This window comes from Bos mutus, chromosome 22 (genome assembly GCF_027580195.1).
Source record: "Bos mutus isolate GX-2022 chromosome 22, NWIPB_WYAK_1.1, whole genome shotgun sequence".
In the NCBI taxonomy this organism is placed as follows: Eukaryota; Metazoa; Chordata; class Mammalia; order Artiodactyla; family Bovidae; genus Bos; species Bos mutus.
In genome coordinates this window covers 33,724,653-33,745,062 of record NC_091638.1, presented here as the reverse complement: position 1 = coordinate 33,745,062, position 20,410 = coordinate 33,724,653, and the positions used below count along the sequence as shown (strand labels likewise).

The 20,410-nt window shown below is 39.1% G+C and overlaps 1 protein-coding gene across 1 annotated transcript in view; it reads left to right on the top strand.

The window, feature by feature from the left end:
- Positions 1-1,237: 1,237 nt before the first annotated feature.
- TAFA1 (TAFA chemokine like family member 1) overlaps positions 1,238-20,410 on the top strand; it is a 503,839-nt gene continuing 484,666 nt past the window's right edge. The window contains exon 1 of the mRNA XM_070359697.1: positions 1,238-1,355. Coding sequence (XP_070215798.1) covers positions 1,238-1,355 — 118 coding nt within the window. The remainder of the gene's footprint in view (positions 1,356-20,410) is intronic.

Sequence of the window (20,410 nt, the reverse complement as noted above, 5' to 3'; positions counted from 1 at the left end):
TTATAATTTAAAAACCCTTCTTAAAGACTAAGTCTCTCTCTCCTAAAACCCACAAATTATCTTGTATTATGTCTGTATACATACACACACACACACACAGGTATAATGTATATAGTTTGCTTGCTGAACATCACAGCTTTTGAAAGAGGGCCAATTTTCATGAATAAAGAAGCCACACTGGGAGGTCACTAGGAGGTTTTAAATGTAGAGTTTAAATTCTTGAAGTATATGATTTGACAATGGAAAGATGAAAAACAGAAAGAAACAATCTTGGGTCCAAAGCTCTAAGAGAAAAGCATACACTTAACTGGATTCTTATATAGAAAATGCTTCCGTATCACTGGCTGAATAAGGACGATGCTTCAAGTTTGATTAATTTGGCAAATATGAAATGCAGCATAAGGTGTTGTTTGAGAAATTGGACAATATGTAGCGCAGTTGAGCTTTTGTACCTCCTAAGATTCTCATAGGTGCTGAGAAGACTGTCAAAGTTTCAGCGCCTGAGAAAAGGTGGATGCTCGTCCATAAATACATACACCACCTGTATATGCATATTCATCAACACTCAACAAATGCCACAATAAGATCTTAGGAGGCAAAGCAATATTGTAAATTATGGTTTGCTTTAGGAGAGATGCATAGATCTTAGATCTTGTATCTGAAACTCATTTGGCTGAAGACAAATCCTTCTGATTTTAAGTCCAGCCCCAAACACCAGTTCTTTCAGGAGATTACAACATGCCTCTGAGAAATGATTTCTTAGTTTAGAAGACAGCACTGGAATTAAAAATTCATGACTGTAGAATTAAAAAAAAAAAAAGAATCCACTCTTTCCTTCCAGGCTTATGTCAGACTTGCAATGAAGTTAGAATGAACAGGAGCATGCAGCCTTTCAATGCCTGGAATAACTATAGCTTAAAGATAATTGTGTAAAACAGGATATTTAGTCAGGGTATAGTGTTTCAAACTGCCTAACAGTCAAACACTTTATTTCTGTATTTCAGCTATCCTAAGAGTTTGGTTTTGCAGAATTTCAAAAATGGATTCATGATCTCGTGGAGAGTGATTTCTCTCAATCCCACTTCATGCCATGACCTCTGCCAGGTCATTAATTATAGCCAGCAAAGTAGCAAAGGGACATGACGTCTGAGACCCCCCTTCTTTCATCAGTGGGACTGACAGAGCTGGGGGCTCAAAGCCGGGGGTAATTCTTCCTTTCTAATGTTCTCTTTAGAGAATGGCAATGGTCTCTGCGATGTCCTGGGTCCTGTATTTGTGGATAAGTGCTTGCGCGGTGCTGCTCTGCCATGGATCCCTTCAGCACACTTTCCAGCAGCATCACCTGCACCGACCAGGTAAGTCGGAGGCTGGCTCCACAGTAGCCTCCAGTCTCCAGCCTCACTGTGGTCTTCTAACAGATGGTTGAAGGCAAGTGACAGAAAGTGCTACAGTGTGGGCAGCTTGCCTCGGAATTCCAAGACTTACTGTTGGCTGGATGCTACGGGGAGTGTGGGGGATACTAAAATGCCATGGATGTATTTTCAATAAATGTTTAGAAAATGTGATTCTGTCTAGGAGTCCCACCATCCCTTGGTGCATAAAGTAGAAGTCTTTTGTTTGTGGGTACCTTGGCCAATAGTGAAATATTCTGCAAAAAGTGGGATAACTTTCAAGACTTGAAAAATTTTTAAAGAGCCAAAATACAATATTTGCAATCGAGAAAGTGTGTCCATGGTCCTGGGCTGCATTTGTCTGAAGCATAGATACCATAATTTTGGTGTGTATGTGGCTAAGGATTTTGTGCGCATGTTAGTGCCAAAATTAACTTTGGAAGTAGTTTGTCAACGAAAAAGAAATTAAACAGCAACTTACTATTTCTTGTCTGGTTTGTCTCCTCTCTTTTCTCCCCTCCTTCACTTTCTGTTCTTCCGGTATGCTTGGTGCCTTTTTTTTTTTTTCCTATCTCTCTTGGCAGTATCGGGGACAAGTTCTCTCTAGCGTGACTCCCCCCCCCCCCCCGCCCCATCGAATTTTAAGTTCCAGATGCATTTTACTTTCTTCGTTTTTCTTTGCAGAGTGTATTTCTCACCCTTCCATGGTCTCACTCTTCAATCTGTATTTTTCTCTCCTTTGCCGCTCCAGCTTTCTCATTACTATTCCCTCAGCTCGACTGTCCTCACCCATCCTGGTTCTCGGAAAGGTTGCCTTCCATTTTCTGCTTAGCTTCAGCCCTTGCACTTATTCCTCCACCTTCAGCGCACCCCTTCCCCTCCCCCACCCCCCATCCGATAGCCAGGTCCGGGGTCTGGGGACCAGTTGCGCGCTCAAGCTCCGGATCCTTAGTTCTCTAGCGCTGCCAGCTTTCCACACACACTCCTTTCCTTCCAAATTCCTCTCTGGCTTCTCCCATCCGCCCGGCTTCCTGCAGCTGCGTGGCCCAGCGTCTATGCCTTTGCCTTTCCCTGCCTCGCAGCCGGCCTGGGCACCCATCCTGGGCTCTTCGACACTCTCTTCCAGCAACGCCTCCCAGGGAGCTGCTTGCTGCTTTCCTGGGCTCTGCTTCCTGGCTGGGGGCGGGATCGAAAGAGCGCTGCTGCCGCCCAGGTTCTCCCGTGCCGGCTGCGGGCGAGCGCACCAGCCAGCTGAATGCTGCAACTTGGGCCGCCCCGAGAGCAGGGGTTTGGCGGGGCCTTAGCTTGGGGCAGAGGCCCAGGGTTGCCTCTGGGCTCCAGTTGCCCTTTCTCCACTCCCTGGGTCTGGGAGGAATGGCGAGGGGGCGTTGGTGCCCCTGCAGGTGGGTATGGAAACGGCTTTGCGGATGCTGCGCGCTGGTATTTCTGCTCCGCGTGTATTCTGAGACTGGATCTATCACTGCCAGAGTCCGAGGCATCAGTGCGGAGTCGGAGCAAAAACAAACGTGGGTCTTGGAATCCCCAGTTTACCTCCAATCAGTAGATGGCCAATCTGTTCTGGCAAAAAAACGTCTTTGAGTTGTTACATAGTCATACAAATAACGTGAGAAATTTCTAGTCATGATAATACTTAACGATAAGCATGCATAACAGAAACAGCTAATGTGAGTGTTTTAGACAGGATCTGAAGGTTAATTCACGTTGCTTGGCTTAATTCTTATTCAGGTAGGTGTGATTCCCCACCGTGTTGCTCAGGCGACTGAAGTTCTGAGGGTCTGGGTGACTTAAGTTCACACAGCTAATATCTGTCATTGGAGACTTCAGTCTGATTTCATCTCCAGAGCCTGTTTCCCAAAGAGGAAATAATGCCTCAAAGTGCAGAGAACAATCTTGCCATGTAGCCTTTTTGAAGCTTTATGAGAACCTTCATATAATTCAAGAAAACTTTCCAGTTATGTCAATAAATGGACTCATTTGAAGTGCATTCTGAAAGGTGTCTATGGCAGAACTGGTGAGGGGTGGCTTGTGGGGATGACAGAACTCAGGCCAGACCATCAGTACGCGTGCATGTGCGTGTGTGTGCACGCGTGTGTGTAAGTGCTCACAGTGCTCTCAGTCATGTCTGAGTCTTTGCATCTGTCACTGAACATTAGTGATATGACCCTGGGCAAGTCACTTTTCTTCTCTGGGCCCAATTTCTGATTTAGGGGTATTGTGGGGAGTGTAAATAAACTAATCTTCAGAAAAGTAGTTTATAAACTGTAAAACTCTTCAGAAATATCAGGAATTACTGACATCCTGGGGTTTCCCTGGTGGCTCAGATGGTAAAGAATCCACCTGCAATGTAGGAGACCAGGGTTGGACTCATGAGTGGGGAAGATACCCTGGAGAAGAGAATGGGTACCCATTCCAGTATTCTCGCCTGGAGAATTTCATGGGCAGAGGGCCTGGCGGGCTGCGGTCAGTGAGGTCACAAAGAGTCAGACAAGACTGAGCAACTAACACATTTTCACCACTTCATACACTACAAATGTGCATGTCATAGATGTTGAATTAGTGACGTCTTGCCGTTCACACAGCTAATTATCCTTACTGGTAACAATATTGCTTTTACTCTTGCTGTTAATTTTAACTATGTGATACCTGGCTAGAATATACTTCCAAATTCCACCTGTCTTATTTTGTGCCCTATGCATACAGTCAAGAAATATGGCACAGTTTGCAATGAGTTTTCACATAGACTGTCTCTCAATTAATTGATTAATATATTAGATTTTTTGGGAGTGAAGGGTTGTGGCTATGTAACAAGTAATGTTATGTCTTTGTGGAGCTTGTTATCAAAATACAATAATTTTAAACCTGGAAACACATCATAGGTTCTCTCTGCAATTAAACTCATTATTTTTTTTTCATTGTTTACTCTTAGTAATTGCTTATTATCATCAGTTCATGGTTCATCTGTACCTCGAATACTCCAAGAAACTGCAGCACTGAAACCAATTTCAACCCCAAGTACTTATACATTTGAGACCTATTTCAGATTCATTGATGAAATGAAGAAACTATAAATACTCTCTTCTAGATGCAGAAAGATGAAAATAATATTAAACTAAAGTCCAATGTTTCTATGTATTAGGTTTATTCAACTTTCTTGGGTTTTCAACAATAGCTGCAAAGATTAAAGTCATAGATCTTGGACACAGCAATATTCTACATTATTTCAGTGAGAAATACAATCTCCTTTAATGCAATCTTCGGTCTTGATTTTAAGGGAAAATGTATGCTTCCTGTGATGAGAGTTGTGATGTTTCCCTTCATGGGTCTTAAATCTTCAGGGACACTAATGAAATGTGTATGAAAACAAGAGAGAAATCAGGGCCAGTTATCTGTGACAATTCCCTCCTTCAATGAGCAAATAAATAAATAAATAGCTGGATAAATGAGCAAAAAGGAAAAACATAATCTCATTTTCTCAAATCGGTTAAAACAAGTGACATGATGAGAAAAAATGAGACACCAGCAGACCCTGAGCTTTGCCACATTTGCCTAAGCTTGAAAAATCGCCTCTTTCATAAAGTAGGAGCTGGCAGACACCATGTGCATATCAAGTGTCTGGGAAATGTGAAAAATGACACATCTTTCACTCACAGCCCTGGATGGAGTGAAGGCTTTACAGTTGCCTCCTCACCTGTTTAAGAATGTCTGGGCCCCCTCTCTCCAGGCTCTTATAGGCAGCTTCACCATCATCCCCTACACTGTAAGATGGATAGTGCTCTGATCCCAAGCAGCCAATCTCAGTCTCTCAAGAAATAATCCACTCCACTGACAGATGAGTGAAACTGGATGTTCCCCTCATTCAAACTATGCCGTACCTGGATGGCACCAGCCAGCCAGAGTCCTTTAGGGAAATGGTTAGAGATTTGGGCCAATTTCTGCTGTCAGCACATAGTATTAGGACCTTGTTTCTGTGAGGTTGTGAATTTGTGATCTGTCTTTTCAATGCTGTTTCTACACAAACAGAATGAGAATATGTTAACTAGAAAATGGACTGAGTTTAATGTATTCCCCTGCATTCCCAAAGTGCTTCCTATTTTTCATATTTATAGTATTAGGAATGCACCATTTGTTTTCAGTGACTCACTAGTTAAGGAAGATTAAAACAGTCAATCAAATGAAAGTGAATTTTAAAATTACACAAATAAGTTAAATGTGCTATAGATTAACAGATTTGTAATATCAATAATTTAATATTTGGCTAAATCAAGTTTTTTTATTTTGGGAATGATGTAGGAAATTAGTGTAATAACTTGAAGAATACTCATGCCTTTTTAAAAAATATGTACAGTAAAGCTAGAAGAAGGACATTTAATTTAAAAAAGGCAGACTGAACAATGAAAACTCAGAGTGGTATTCCATTGTTCCCAGAAGTTAAAATAGACAGCTTCAACTCTTTATAATCACCAGTTATTATGTGACAGGTAAAAAAAGATGTGTGGTTTGCTAAACGTAACTTTCTTATACAGGATTATTTTTTCCCCTTGTGGGTATAAGATTATGACAGCAATTTTAATGGTTACTTAATTTCAAGGGTGAGTGTACATGGGTGTGGGTGTGAGGGGTTGTCCTTGAAACTTAATAAAATATGGATGATTTCACAATACTTTAGTGAGAAAAGATCTTTGGGATTCTTTAGCAATTTAAAATTATAAAGATAAATTACATGAGACAAGAAGTTGTAAATGCCTTATGAATCATTTATTCTCTCGTCACTGCTATTTTATTGACAAGGGTGTATGGAAGTATAAAGAGATGACACTGAATAGAATTGTCTGTGTAACTTATACTTGGTTTCATTTAAAGCTTTATAAAGCAAACTGTACTTAGAGGTATTTGTGACTTAATTATTACATAGTGAACATCACCATCCATTTTAAAGTGAGTGTTTTTGTGAAGATTGGAAAGCATCCTTGTATACCTTATACTTATTTTTCCCTTCCTGTTATATATTACTTTATTGAAAGCTGCTCAGGGAATATGTATTAGAATACCAAGTTTCCTTACAATAAAGGGTTGTTTTACAATTGTAGTATAAAAGAAATAGTGAAAACAAGAGTGGTTGTATATTGAATTTTTAGAATGTGTACCAATTCTAGATTGCTAAGTGTAGTGAATTGGCCTAAGGATTGGAGCAGACAGGTTGTTATTTGGTGTAACTGGTGCTGGTGATAATCCGTCGATCATGTGATTGATGATATTGACCTCATCCTAGAGTCAAAGTGCAGGCATGAGCATTTGATGGTGGCTCAGATGATAAAGAATCCACCTGCAATGCAGGAGACCCGGGTTCAATCCCTGGGTCAGGAAGATTCCCTGGAGGAGGGAATGGCTTCCTACTCCAGTATTCTTGCTTGGAGAATTCCATGGACAGAGGAGCCTAACAGGTTATATATAGTCCATGGGGTCGCAAAGAGCCGGACATGACTGAGGACTAAAACTTTCACTTTCACACTTTCTTTTCAAAATCAAAATCAGGTAAAGATGCAAATAAAAATTTTCTGACATCCCTGTGAATTTATAAAAGAATTACTACAATGCAGTCTAAGTACTGTTACTTATGACCGCCTATGGCCTCAGTTTTATACAACAGTGCAAACAGATATTTAGAACTGGCATTAATGAACAGTACTCTTAGTTGTTCATCTCTTTAAAGTTCATCTAAAATGAAAATTGCTTTTTCAAATCTTCTAATTTTGAACTCTGTGTAAAAATTCAAAGCTTGGGTATAAAAATTGGTACATCATTAAAACAACAACAACAACAATCTGCAGTGTTTTCCAAAATGTAAAATGTGAAAGTCCTGACACAATTCCATTTCTAGATGCTTATACTAAGAAAATGATTGGACAGGTTTAAAAAGATGTATGTTTAAGGTTTAGTCACTGAAACAGTAATTTTGATGGCAAAAAATTAAAGGAAGTTTCCATCTCTATCAAAAAGGATGTGCGTGCATGCTTAGTCACCTCAGTCATGTCTGACTCTTTGTAACCCCATGGACCATAGCCTGCCAGGCTCCTCTGTCCATAGGAGCAAAATAGTTTGGAGAAAATATTTATTTGTACATGCATAAAAAATATCAGAAAAGATAAAAACATTCCTTATACACTGTTAGTTAAACCTGATGGGAGGATTGGATTGACGTGGCTTTTTATTTCCTTTAATTTTGAAAAATTTTCAAATTCATTTCTAGGATGGGTATGTAATGATCTTTAATGAAAAGCTTAAAATCTTAGCTATAGAGAATTCAATGATTAATTTAAAAATGCATCAATGTTCCTTCCCAGTTTAAGGAAAAAGAAGCAAATGTAGGTTGCTAAAGTATCATTAGGCCCTTTTCCTTCTAAGAGCCTTAATCCAATAAAATATTCAGATTAGCATTTCCCAATTCAAAAACACTGTCCCCTCAAGATGCTCTTTGGAGAAAAACTATTAACTGCTGAGGAAACACTCACTGTACGATGTGTCTTTCTCTTGGAGATTTGCAGTGTGTGTGAGTGTATGAAAGTTCTGAAAAGGTTTGCAGATGGGAGTCCTGATTGTGTTTAAAATTTTCCAAAATTTTTTTTTTTTTAATTTGGAAAACACCTACAGTGACTAGTCATATCACATGCATTGAGACGCATAGGCCTAGATAATCCCGGAATCATGTAACATTCATCTTTTTATCTTTCATTTCTAGTAAGGAACCTGGCATATAGTAGGTACTCAGAAAATATATGTTAGATTATTAAAGAAGAAGGAATGACTGTTCTGGTGGAATCAAACACTCCTTCATTTTTTCCTACTTATGTGTGAGTGTTTGTGTGTATGTGGCTGGGTACATCTGTGTCTATATATGTGTTTGTAATGGAGAGTGGTATAAACACTAAATTGTCACTGTAACATATGCATGTGTGTGTGCGTATATCTGTGCAGTATCTTTGGGTAGATATTTGACTCTATTCAATATTTGACATTAATCAAAAGCCATGGCTCAGATGGTAAAGAATCTGCCTGCAATGCAGGACCAAGGTTCGATTCCTGGTCCTATCCCTTGAGAAGGGAATGGCTACCCACTCCAGTATTCTTGCCTGGAGAATTCCATGAACAGAGGGGCCTGGTGTGCTACCAGTCCATGGAGTCACAAAGAGTCAGACACGATTGAATGACTAACACTGATATTATAGTACATTAATCAAAATGGTCCAAAGAACATACTTAAAGATGTAGTGAAAAGTCAAATCCTTAAGGTTTTCAGTCACAGCATGAGTTTTTATTTTTTCCTATAGATTAGAAAATATTATAGGTGTGCTCTTGAGGGTCTGAAAAGGAAACTTCACTTAGTAAATAGGAAAATGACTTTTGCTTTCAAATCTTCTGATATCAAGGAAAAAATATTCACTTTATCTTTGCAGAAGGAAAAAAATAGCACCAGACCAGCAGTTTATCATTTATTTGGGATAAATAGAAGAAGAAGAGTTATTTTGCTAACAATTTATATAAACTAATTGGATTCCCAAAGATAATATCCTCAAAGTATTTAGGGAATCTTCTTGGCCCGCTATTTCTTTCTCTTTCCCCGAATTTATATAATAAATGTCCAGAGAAAGAAAAGAAAAATGATATATCACAGCACCTTTCTCTCAGAAGATAGATAGACATCAGAGTGATCTGCCTACTCGTTAAGCATACCCTTTCTCCTTGCAGGGCAGGAATCCAATCAAGCTTTCCCTCAGTCTAAAAGGGAGGAAGACTTTCTACATCCTCAGCAAAGGCCATCTTCTGTTGATGGAGTTACTTGTGTTTACCATTACCCTGCCCTTAGTAGGCCTTCACTTGTAGATGTACCTCCTTTATACCTAAGACTAAATACAAGCGGAGTCTGTGTATATCTAAAGGGGTTTTCTGATTTCCCACTTGTGTGGGTGAAGAATGGACCTCCTGAGTCACATGCTTTGAAGTGAATAAATGTCAGCTTCCAGATTTAGATGAATTACTGCACAGTGCAGGGTGGTGGGGGGGGGGGTGAGTGGCGGAGTGGGGGTGGTGGCGATGGTGGTGGTGGGGGGGAAGGATTTCAATGCTCCTGAAATTGACAGCAGGCCAGCAGTTCATCCTATCCCTGGATTAAATACTATGTAGGTATTTGATCAATATTTGCTGAGCAACTAGACAAGAGTTTTATATCCTTTAAAAAAGTGCACATATTGGTGGGAAAGCACCACTTTACACCTTCTCTTATACCTAATGGTGTTGAAGAAAGAGCCAGAGTAGGAGTAGGACACTGGAGCTTTCAGCATCTCACTTCTGTTATCAATTGCAAGGCTCCAGATTAGAAGGTTGGAAGGAATCAACCGTTTTAATATTGCTCCTAGCAACTCCGAGGAGACGATCCATGCATTCCACAAATAGTAAAGTATATCCTGCCAAATAAGGAAGCTTTAAGCGGCCCAAGGAACTGATTCATTGCCTTTATCCATTTGATAGAGCAAGAAGCAGTACAAAATCACCTTTGTATATTAAAAAAACCTTCTGCTAAAGCTATTTGAAAACTTTCTGGATGATTTCATAGATGGAGAAGGCAAATAGCTTCACAGACCAGGTAGTTAACAAAAATAATTGGATCAGCCTGGAGGCCAGATATTACAGAATGCTGAGAACTGTGGCAGCTTAAGAGCATATGCACATCTAGAGGGCATAGCACAGACTTCGCCACACCTGAGATGGACTCAATGTGACCCGATCATCCGGTATTTCAAGGCAAGTCAGAAACCTAGAATTTTATGTTAAATTTTATTTAAACTTATTTAAATTTATCTTTTAAATGTCAAGTGGGCCAAACAAAACTTAACTCAGGGCTATATCCCACTAGCAAGCTGTCAGTGGGTGACCTCAGACAAGATTATCTCCGGCTCCAACATTTTATGATTCCTAATGAATTTATGCGAGCACAGTGGAGCGAGGCGAAGGCAGTAGGGCCAAAAGGGGAATCTCAATGCAGATCTGTTTTGTTTCGGCCTGCTTTAAAATTATGCCCGTGGATGAGTCCTATTTTGAGTTAAATTCAACATGTTAAAATGCTGTGTGTCTCTGAGCCTTTTATATGCAGTGAACTACTCTCACTAGGGGGTCTGATGAACAGAGAGCATTTGTATTATGAGGCTAGTGGCCTAAGCAGAGGTCTCATTTGAATCTTAGCTAAAAGTCAATTAACTTAACTTCAGATTAAGGCTAAGCAGAAAGAGTAATCTGTAAATGTAATAAAACAAAGGGAAGCATCGGACAGCATAATGATGCCTATGTAAAACCCTTTGTTTATTAAAGTTCTCAAAATCTAGTCTGCAGTCCACTAGCGGATTATAAATTTATCTTGAAACCCAAGGTGTTTTTTTTGTTGTTGTTGTTCTTTTGAGCAAATGATTTAAGATTTTATGTACATTCATTTTGTATATGAACACAGGCTACTTATTAATATACTGGCTGAGTTATCATTCTACACAAATGACATGTAACTAAGGTTTACTGAGCTTCCTTAATTCAGTATTCTGCTAAGAAAACTGGCTGCTGCCTCTGGGAAACATTGCAAAGTACCTGCATGCAAATAATTAGAACTCATACAATTTGGGGAAGGATAATTTGTTATCACTGGATCTTGAGCGTTGTTTGAGTTGTTAGTGATTTTCCATTGCTGTGGTCCTTGCTTTTTAATTATAAATTAGTGTTGCTTCAGTTTCATCATTATCAATTAAGTTTGCTGTGGGTTGTTTCATTAACCCTATAGTCTATAATAATGCATATTTGCATACTTGGGGTTTTAAATTTGCTAAGGATTAGACTTTGAAACATTCTTTGGTTGTGGTTAGAAATGATTCATTGATATGCTTATTGTAAAACATGTGTTTATATCACTCTCAAAACTTATTTGTATGGTGACACTAGTCTAGTGACATTTTGTATATTGCCTGTGAACCTACACGACATAAATTCTCAAGAGAAGAAACATTTTTTGAGTTATTTTTATGTCTGTAAGGCATTGTTTCATAATATACTAGCATATTAATAGGTTCATCTTATTTTACCAAAATAATGAGTGATTCATAAATGCATCTTTCCAAGTATTTATTACCCAAGTATTTTCCCATTGGAAGTGGAAACAGGTAGAAACTGGATATTGCACCTCCTCAGGGTGTTGGGATTAGGAAAATTTGAACACCACTATTCTTTGAAGAAATTGTATCTAGAGGTCAGACCTACTGGAACTCTGAATTAAAAACTATATGACAAAGCAAAAAATAAAATAATAAAACCATTTTTTTTCTGAGATAAAATGATAAGATATAAGACAGGAGAAGAGAGTACTTGGAAGCTTCCCAGATGAGGTCTTATTAAGTTGAATTGTTTTTGTAGCTTCTTACACTTTTTATCTGATGAAAATGCAAGATGCCATGTACTGGACATGTGTTTGAGAAAGTAGGTCACTGGGTGAACATTTATAGGGCAGCATTTTTGACAGTTACTCCCAGGATTGTTTAGAAGAAAAAGCAGATTTATGGCATACACGCTGCCAATCTCCCACCCTCTATCTATCACAGACCAAAGGAATCAATCACAGTGATTGTTCCCACAGAGCCTAGATGTGATTTCAGAATCTTTTTCAATCCTTCTCTGGACCACATACTAATTGATTGACACAAGCAAGTTGAGAGTCTTTGACCGTCCCTGCTGGTTCATTGACCATCTTTAGAATCCCTCTCCTATCCAAAAATACATGCCACGAAACAATTCATAAAAAATAAAAAGATCCAAAGTGTGATTAAAGCAAATATAAATAGCCACACATGTCTAGTAATGATGGTTTAAGATAGTGGATCTTTAGTCATTCTGTCAGCTTCTAATATTTGCAGAACTTTCTTTTTATTTAATCCAGAAATTTTTGATTACTTTCCCCATTCTCTTATTCTATGTCAGGGATACAAGCTGCTTGTCATAGGAGCTCTAGTCAATCAGGTGCTTGATCATAAAGCATGAAGCACTTCATTCTGAACAGAGAGGATTTGAGAAGCCCTCATAGAAAGCTGGATTTTGTGTTGGCTTTGAATGTTGGGTAGGAAGTCAGCTAGTGGGAAAGATCAAGGGTACCATACTGAACCAGAGGAAACAGAACAAGTAAAGTCTTAGTGGAAGGTAAGGGGGATAAGGTAGGACTGCGACCTAAGTGTCTATAGGCCCTAAACTAGTTGGAGAACTTCATATTATTGCAGATAAAGGGAAAGCAAGATTTTGTTGTTGTTGCTGCTGCTGCTGCTGCTAAGTCGCTTCAGTCGTGTCCGACTCTGTGCGACCCATAGATGGCAGCCCACCAGGCTCCCCCGTCCCTGGGATTCTCCAGGCAAGAACACTGGAGTGGGTTGCCATTTCCTTCTCCAATGCATGAAAGTGAAAAGTGAAAGTGAAGTCGCTCAGTCGTGTCCAACTCCTAGCGACCCCATGGACTGCAGTCTACCAGGCTCCTCTGTCCATGGGATTTTCCAGGCAAGAGTACTGGAGTGGGGTGCCATTGCGTACTGTTTTGTAATCTAAAGGTTGCCTTAGCAATGTCCACTGATGATCACAGATGAACAGCTAGTTAAAATGGAAGAAAGAAGCCCCAGCATCCACAGTTTGAGTCTCTGTGGAAAGCAAGTCATTTAATAATACAAGCCAAAATATGCTACTTCTGCTGATTTTTAAAGTCTGGTTGTTACTTTAGAGTAAACTACATATCTCTTACATCAAAACCTAAGGATAATAATTTTATTTTTAATGGACAACAAATTTAATGTGTTATTCAACAAATGTTTATGAACTGCCTACTAGGTTCAGAAAACTACACTTCCTCAATAGCTATAGCAATGCCCCTTTACTATAATCACTGGTTCAATGCCGCCTTTCCTGACTGGATCACCAGTTCTGTGTAGGTAGGGAACTGAGCAGCCTGGGGATCCCTGACTGGGTGTCTGGCCCATGTGCTGTGCTTAATCGCTCAGTCGTTTCCAGCTCTTTGCGACCCCATAGACTGTAGCCTGCCAGGCTACTCTGTCCATGGGGATTCTCCAGGAAAGAATACTGGAATGGGTTGCCATGCCCTCTTCCAGGGGATCTTCCCAACCCAGGAAAGCCCCATCTGGCCCATGGTTCTGTGCATGTACTTAATCGCTCAGTCATGTCCAACTCTTTGCAACCCCATAGACTGTAGCCTGCCAGGCTCCTCTGTCCACTAGGATTCTCCAGGCAAGAATACTGGAATGGGTTACCATGCCCTCCTACAGGGGATCTTCCCAACCCAGGGATCGAACCCAGACCTCCTGCATTGCAGACAGATTCTTTACCAGCTGAGCCACCAGGGAAGCCCCAACGTATGGATAATAATTAAAAGCTGAGAGGGAAACTTAGGTTATATCTCGTCTTTCACTCAGGTGCTCTTTCCATCACAACCAAGTACTACTTTTAGGAATATCAGCAAGTTGGTCTTGGTTTAATATAATTACAAAATAAATTTCTATGTTGTGGGGCATTGTGCTGTATTAATAGGCTCTGTGTCTTAGGCTTGGCTACATCATGCTATAATTTTAATTTCCTGTGCTCGATAGAACTTTAGTGTTTATATTTCTTTGCATACAGGCCTGACTGAAAGCATGCTTTCTTTGCTTGTTGCATTAACAGGACCTCATTTTCAAGTATTTTTTTATAGGGCTATGGTCTTATAATGTTTTGTTTTGATTTTTAGACTCTGGAGGCCCTTTTCTTGTGCTCCAGGGGAGGAAGAAGCAGCATAAGATGAATCTACATTTATTAGACTCAGTCTTAGTGTAGATTTTCTGTTTTACTTAAAAGGAAGTTATAAATCATTCACAGTGGAGAAGAATTCCACCTAACTGCAGTTTAACTTTTTGATAAGATTTTTTGGCATTTATCATGTTGAGACTTTATAAATTATCTAGAATATTGTAAAGTGGGCTGACCTTTCTGGTAAGTGGTTTGATCATTTGCAGCAGTATCTTTTTGCTAAAATATAGAATTTGCTATCTTTCAAATAAAACTTGCCAGATTCATAACTCAATAACATATTTGGTAGAAATCGCTTACATAATCAGACCTGAAGTTTCCCTTTCAAATTCCTCTCACCATCAAAACAAATCCTTTTGTTTGTTTGAAAATATCCCCATGGCCAGTGGTGGCAAATTCTTGAAACGTAGTCAACTCTTCCTATAACCATACATTGCATATATGATTGCTAATCAATTATGACACTCTTTGTATTTTCACCTAGATTCAATCTCTGAATCCTTCCAAGCACTGTGATCCAATCATGAGTTGTTAAAAGAGGTAGGGATGCTTTCAAAAACAACCACAACAGCCACCCCCACAACCATCATCATTCAGCACCTACAATGTCAAATACTGTGCAGTTTCCTACCTGGACTTACTTGTTTAATTTTGAGGTGAGACAGTTGTCCATTCTTGAGCTATGCTGTTCTTATATGTAATTGAAGTCCCCATCAAGGTGGGCTATATTATTCATTTAAAATAATGATATAAATAAGCATTGACATGTAAAATATTTAGCATGGTACCTGCAGCAAGACAGTTACACCCCATTTGTGTAGCAGCTGTGAACATCTTTGGGAATGAGGTAAAGAGCTGACTTGCTTGCAGGCTTTTTACCTGATCTTACCCTTTTTGCCACCTGTGATCCTTGGCCAAAGAAGCGGTAGGAATTGGAGTAGCTCGGGATCCTAATCAAACCAGGAGTTCTCATCCTAAGTCTATCACTACTAGCTCCAAGTGTGGACTAGACATTATAGTTCTCCCTGCCTCACTCATGAAATGGGGATTCCTGTTTATAAAGTTTCCACCTTGCTGACTTACGTAAGGAATAGAGAAGGTATCCTTTCTATATCTGCCATATAGTACTTGTCCAGCACAAAGCGTCTCACTATATTGTTATGTAAATATATGAATGTCACAGCAAAGATGGTATAGAAGGACTGCTTTATACTGACATGTATACCCATAATATTTTATTCTATAAGATGATGCATATAGAAATTTTATAAGCTAGACTTATTTGCCTCACTTTATGAATACATCTGAGAATTCTGATAATAAAATTCATGTATTCAGAACAGTTAAAAGGTAGGGATTTTAGAGCTAGTCTCTACTCTGGAATACATAATGGTTAGCCATTAGTTCTAAGTCAATATGACCAGGTTAATACTCACAGTATACTTCCTTTCAATAGCAGGTTGTGTAGGTAATTACTGAAGAAGGTGCTCTAATCCATAAGTTTGGTAGAGTCTGTATGATGTCAAATAATAGGGAAGTTTGGTTAATTAATTAAAACATCTGGCCAATATTTCATTAACAAGAAATGGTCTAAAAGCCAGCATTGGCTCTTTGTGATTCTCAGAATGGGTTATAATTGTATTAAAACCCTATTAAAAGAGCCACTAGTCAACTGAAATCTTATACCATTTATCCATATTTCCTCAGTTATTTCTTTTTCCATTTATAGTGTTGTCCTTCCAATAACCCATCACCTCTTTATCATAAGACCCAACTGCTAAAGGAAGTAACCCAGGTGTATACTGATTTGCACATTAGTACCTAAACATCCACAGTTTTCATCCCAGGGTACCATTTTTGTGTATTATTATGTGCACCCCATATTTTCTACTTTGAATGCAAAATGATTTCTTTATGTACTAAGGATTGCTTAAGTAGCATGGTGTCTAACATTTTGAGCCTTAGTAAAAGCAGCAACACAAAATAAAGTGCCAGTGGTCAATTTCTTATGTTTTAAGACTCCAGGGAATTCGAATTAACATAAAATAATAGCCTATGCAGTTAGAAGCATGGATTAAATATATTATAAGATGATGATAAATTTGCAATTACTGTTTAAGAGTCTCTTAAGAACCATATCCAACATATCCAAGAGCTCTCTACTGAAGAGGTCAAAGCCTTATAGAAGTCTTGATGAGTTACTTGATAAAACTTTATCTCTTTTTTACTGTCTCATTAACATACTTCAAAAATGCTGTTAAGTATTTCTGGCAAGCTGAGCATCAGAGTAATTTTACAGTAGTGTAAAGGATTTATTATACTCTTTTCATGAGCCTATTTATATTCAATAGTGACATTAATAGGTTGCCAAAACAAACTAGAGTTAATTGTATTTAATTAAATTGTTGAAAACAACTAAGGGTAGTTTATTATTATTGTAAGAAGAAAGCTCTATTGATGTACTTATTTGTGTGAATAAGATCTGGGGTAAAGTTCTTTCTCATGGGTATGGTATTATTCATCAACAGAAAGCAATATAAAAATGCTAATTTGAGAAAGTTGTTATTATAATAGAACATTTGGAAGTGGAAGCTTCACATAACATTTATAATTTTATATCCAGTATTAGACAGATAAAGTGGGGTTTCTGCCAAAACATTCATCCTGTTCTACTATGCATCCTGAGGAGCTACAAGACCATCTATTCATCTCTTCTTCCTTCTGTTGAAGGAATATTTGGTGGGGGAAAGGTCTAAGATCTGGGTCAAGTCTTCTGCGGAAAAAAAATGCTTTAAATGAAACCTAGAGAAGTAGAAAAGGTGAGATCAAGAGTTAGGGATGTAGTTTGGACAGCAAAGAATTCCAGGCAGGTAAAGATAATAGCATTATGAACATCTGGAGTCAGAAAAGAAGATGCATTAGAAAACTCTAAAGAAGATCAGAAGATCATGGAAAGGGCACTTCTTTGTCATGTTTTAAAACATCTAAATGTTTTGAACATAATAGGAGACAAAGAGTATATGCTGACTTTGGAAGGGAAAAGCTAATTTAGCACTCCTCCTTGTCTGAGATATATATATATATATATAGTTTTACTAAGTACCTTGTGCCTGTCAGTGTGCTAAGAATTCCATATTATTTCATTAACCCTTATACTTACCACTGAAGGCAGCTACTCTTTTTCTCTTCTTTCTACCAATGAAGGAAATAGGGTTCAAAGAGTTTGAATAACTTGCTCAAAGTACACAGCCAATAGGTGGTGAAGCTATGATTTAAACTGGGATAATCTAGTTCCAGATCCCATGCTCTTCATGTCTATAACACTAAAATTATTTGCCTCTACCAGCATCATTACTTTTAGTTGTGATGGACAGAATTAAGAAGGAAATGAATGTGTTTCAGAAGAGGCTACAAGATGCTATAATGACCAATCAGCTCCAAATTTCAATGGCTTAATGCACAGAAGTTATTTCTTGCTTATCGTACTGTCCTCTGGGGTTGGCTGGAGACTGTGGTCTGTGCTATGGTCAATCCAGAATTAGGAGCAGCATCTGTCATTCATCATGGCAGAAAAGAGGAGAGAATTTGAGGTAACATTAGCAAATAAATGCTTCAGTTTGGAAGTGACACATGTCACCACTCACGGGCCAGATCTGGTCATATGGCTCAACCCAATGGCAAAAAGCCAGAGAGTACAATCCTATCATGTTCCCAGAAGGCAGATAACAGGAAATATCTAGTGAAGAGCCTTCATGGTAACTGTGAAATGCCTTAATGACTAGGAAATATTTTCTTTGTTACAGTGCCCTTTCATTCTTAGATATCCAAGTTTAGATATCTCTGCTTATTTTAGTATTTGGATAAGGCTCTAGACGTTTCAGTTACTCAGTCTATAAAGAAGAGGATAATCCAGTTAGTGAATCTAAAAAAGGGAAACAAAACCAGATGCACTGTGACACCAAGCATACAGTTTTGTTTTGTTCTGTTTTCACACAGCTGACTTTTGAACAAATGGGTGTCACAGGGCCCAGCTCCCCATGTAAGTGAATGTAGAGCAAACCTCTGGGGCCATAAGAGACCGTGCACTCTTCTCCACTGAGTCCTTTCCCATAGCAAACACCTAAAGTGCTCGCTTGCTCACTCTTTCTCCTTCCCTCCCTCTACCCTCTCATTTGTGTGAGCCTAATAGTTGCTTTTGAACTGTGGTGTTGGAGAAGACTCTTGAGAGTCCCTTGGACTGCAAGGAGATTCAACCAGTCCATTCTAAAGGAGATCAGTCCTGGGTGTTCACTGGAAGGACTGATGTTGAGGCTGAAACTCCAATACTTTGGCCACCTGATGCGAAGAGCTGACTCATTGGAAAAGACCCTGATGCTGGGAAAGGAGGAGGGCAGGAGGAGAAGGGGACGATAGAGGATGAGACGATTGGATGGCATCACTGACTCGATGGACATGGGTTTGGGTGGACTCCGGGAGTTGGTGATGGTCAGGGAGGCCTGGTGTGTTGTGGTTCATGGGGTTGCAAAGAGTTGGACACAACTTAGCGACTGAACTGAATCTGTGAAGTGTCCTCCTCAGAGGAGCCTGGCAGGCTACAGTCTATAGGGTCGCAAAGAGTCAAACACGACTGACGCGACTTAGCACACGCAAGCACACACAATGTGTGAACTGATCTGTTTTAAGAATTGTTGCCAGTGACCAAAAAGTCAAAGCATTCATTACTCTACCATCTGGGAGGCTGCTGTTTGCTTTAGATAAAGCATTTATAAAGCATATTTAGAAAGAAAATATTATTTTTATATTATCCTAGTTATTTTTTAGTCTTCTTGTTTCCATTTTCAAAACTATATCTGCTCCTAGTTGGCAGGCAGAGAAATCAGTTATGGATCAAATGTACCCATTTGTCATGGATTAATGCATATAAATGCTCTGATGACAGCAGGAGAGAAAGGCTGTAAGGATAGATGCTGACTTTGGAAGACAAAAAATTAATGAAGCTAGGGAAAACAGTGATAGCATAGCGCATTGCAATTGTAGGTGCTAAATGACTTATTTTCATACCCTAGGAGTATGGTAACATTATTCCTCTCTTCCCTCCTTTAATTAGGTGCTCTTATAATCCATAGTGGCCTCAGCTGACAAAAAAGTTGTTTTAGGAAGAGTCAGGCTTCCTGGGAGCTGTTATTTACCAGACAGGGTTTTTTTCTTATTAGCTACAAAACTGTGTGTTGATGAGCAGACAAAGCTGTAATTCACCAACATGTGTCTAAAGGAAGAGAAGAAAAAATTAGGAAGACTAGACTGATCCATCAACACTTCTGTCACAAATGTCATTACCAAGCGGCATTTCCCATGGATGGTTCAGGAAGACGACACATATCAGGTTTAGTCCTGTTAAACATGGTTTCAGTCTCTAACTTCCTACCTCTTAGTGGTGGAATAAGGCTGAGGTAATTATTTTGTCAGGATTTTAAAGAACTTTCAAGACTATCTCCTTGGTACACACAGACACACTTGATTAAACATTGTTAAATTACTTAAAAATAATAATTAGATAAGTTAAGAATGAGGAATTACTTTAACAGTTATCTAGATCAAGCTTTCCTTGGACACTTCATTTGCCTCAAAGCAACCCCTGCCAAGTGGTTATGGATTCCCTGGTAGGGTCCTTTGATTTGTTGGAGAATTCTGAAATCAGGACTCATTTTTTGACCTACATAAAATTCCTTCAATGATTTGCCCCCATTCTCAAGCCTCTTCCATCCATAGTTTTATTCATCTCAGTTAATGGCAGTTTCAGCCTCCCCATCCTTTTCATCAAAACCCTGGAATCACCCTGCACTCCCTCCCTCAAATTTCATGTTCAATCCATCAGCAAGACTATACTTCCTGAATGAGTGTATGTCTACCTCTAATTGAATCACTATGCTGTACATCTGAAACTAACACAACAGTATAACTCAGCTTATTCAAAAAAACAAACAAACAAAGAAACTGTTAATTCCCTAACTTTAGATATATCCAGACTCCAGCCACTTCTCACCTTTCCCCTGTTATCTCTGTGGTGGATTCTCTTAGATCTCCACTGGCCTCCTTGCTTTCCCTTCAAAAATAGACACAACTTCTGTGTTTGTTGG